Source organism: Diadema antillarum, unplaced genomic scaffold (assembly GCF_040938485.1).
Source record: "Diadema antillarum isolate AM-2024a unplaced genomic scaffold, OU_Dant_1.0 seq00001660_RagTag, whole genome shotgun sequence".
Lineage (NCBI taxonomy): Eukaryota > Metazoa > Echinodermata > Echinoidea > Diadematoida > Diadematidae > Diadema > Diadema antillarum.
Genome location: NW_027272360.1, coordinates 606,109 through 607,991, shown reverse-complemented (window position 1 = coordinate 607,991; position 1,883 = coordinate 606,109). Strand labels below are relative to the sequence as shown.

Here is a 1,883-nt window from a genome sequence, read left to right as displayed (position 1 = left end):
TTAAATCTGTTCCGATGCCGTCAAAACACTTGCTGAAACATCATGAGGTGAGGAAACAGTTCTCTTGCAACCGAAAGCAACAGATAGTCCACGTTGAAATTTCCTGTATTGAAGGGTGTAGATGAACGGATTAGTCCAGATGCTGATAAATGCGACGCAGACTGTTACGTAATAGAATACCCCATTGAAGTCGACATAGCCTCCAAGACAGTAAAAAAGGTAGATGATGTTGTTCGGCGCCAAGCAAATGCCGTACGAGGTGAAAAGGAGTAGCGTAGTCTTGATCATGTTTTTGCGCGCCACATTCCGATAATCTTTGGCCTGATGCACCGCTCCTAACCGTTTGCCGGACAGATTAGCATCTTGAGCTCGAAGCACCTTTACAATCTGAACGTACATAGCCGTCATTGCGAAAAACGGCAAGAGGAACACTATGACGATAGTAGCTATACCCACGGCTGGCTGCATGATGTCATTCGGCCATAGGAATTGTAAGCAGAGTTGTCCACGAACAGTTGTTAGGAAAGGAAGGTAGCCCATGTACAACATACCAAATATCCAAGGGATTAATGATATGATAACAGCAAGACGCGGCCTCATCCTGTTGCGATAGTACAAGGGATGGACGACTGCCAAATATCGCTCCGTGGTCAGAATCGTCAGGTTGATCCCTGAGGCGGGAAACATGGCCCAAAAGGGATACTGCGTATACCAGAATCCGCAGAGAAAACGGGCTAGAGGTTGGTTGCGTCTCGGCAGAGGCGGCAGTGGCGCCACGAACAACGCAATGAGGAGGGCTGATGACGTGAAGTCGATGAGGGATTGGTTGGCAATGAGAATGTTGGTGGTATCGCGGAGCTCTTTGACTCTGGCAATGACGAAGAGCACGATCCCGTTGCCGGCAACTCCGATGATGCCGAAACAAATGTAGATGACAAAGGTTGATTGAGATAAATCTATTTGAACTCCCGTTGTTGCCGAGGAAGTATTCATCTTGCTATACCAAAGGCGCGTTGAGAGAGTGGAGAAAGAGATGTCAGCTTCAAAATTCAAAACTGTTCAAAACGATGAAGGTACCTTCTGATTCTTCCCTGCAGCTGTTGTCGTTTTCATGCATCGAGAGCCTGTTCGCTTTCTAAGCCGGGTTGATCATCTGCATTTGCGTTTTATATCACCCAATCTATTCGAAAATCTTCGTTAGATGGTAACATACACTGCTGTATACCCTGTTGATCACATCGATACTATACGTCACAATACCACCTGCCATTAAACTGGGTTGCATTTTCATCCTCCCTTGAGATGCCTTCAACAAGGAGAGAGACTCGCTGTCCTATTGGTTAGAACACTGCGAAACTTGCATCCAATGATCGTCACCATTGAGCTCAAAGACCCAATAATAATATGAAGAGATGTTTCAATAACTGTATGGTAACTTTCTACTGGTATTCTAGAATGAAACTTAAAACAAGCTCTTGAGTCATTCTTGGAATTCCCTCTATCTCCCTCTCTCTTCTCCTTTCCCCTCAACACTTCCTATTCTCTCGTTCAACGAAGAAGTAAGAAAGTATCTCATTCAATCACAATGCTTGCAAGACTTTCGATAAATATTGCACACTATATACCTTGATGTGGGTCTCAACCTGAATAGATTTCCTTCTGCTGCTTACATTTTTATATCGACTGCGTTAGGTTTTATATATTTTCTCATGATATTGCAAATAACTTGAAAACACCTTTCCACAGGGGCGTATAAGAAAACGTATTCTTAAAGATTCTGTCGCAGTGTTACTCCTAACCAGTTACCTTGAAGGAAGTTGCGTATAGAGTATGACCGACGTGCAGTTCGTGAAAAGGAGAGGCACAAAAAATCTGATTCTGCT

At 44.1% G+C, this 1,883-nt stretch overlaps 1 protein-coding gene across 1 annotated transcript; it reads right to left on the bottom strand.

Annotated features, from left to right (window-relative positions):
- Window positions 1-993, bottom strand: LOC139711472 (somatostatin receptor type 5-like). The gene has a single exon (XM_071623350.1). The coding sequence runs from the start codon at window positions 991-993 to the stop codon at window positions 1-3; it is 993 nt and encodes a 330-aa protein (XP_071479451.1).
- Window positions 994-1,883: the final 890 nt, after the last annotated feature.

Excerpts from the sequence above, each read along its gene's own strand:
- LOC139711472 (XM_071623350.1), bottom strand. The coding sequence starts at position 993 with ATGAATACTTCCTCGGCAACAACGGGAGTTCAAATAGATTTATCTCAA.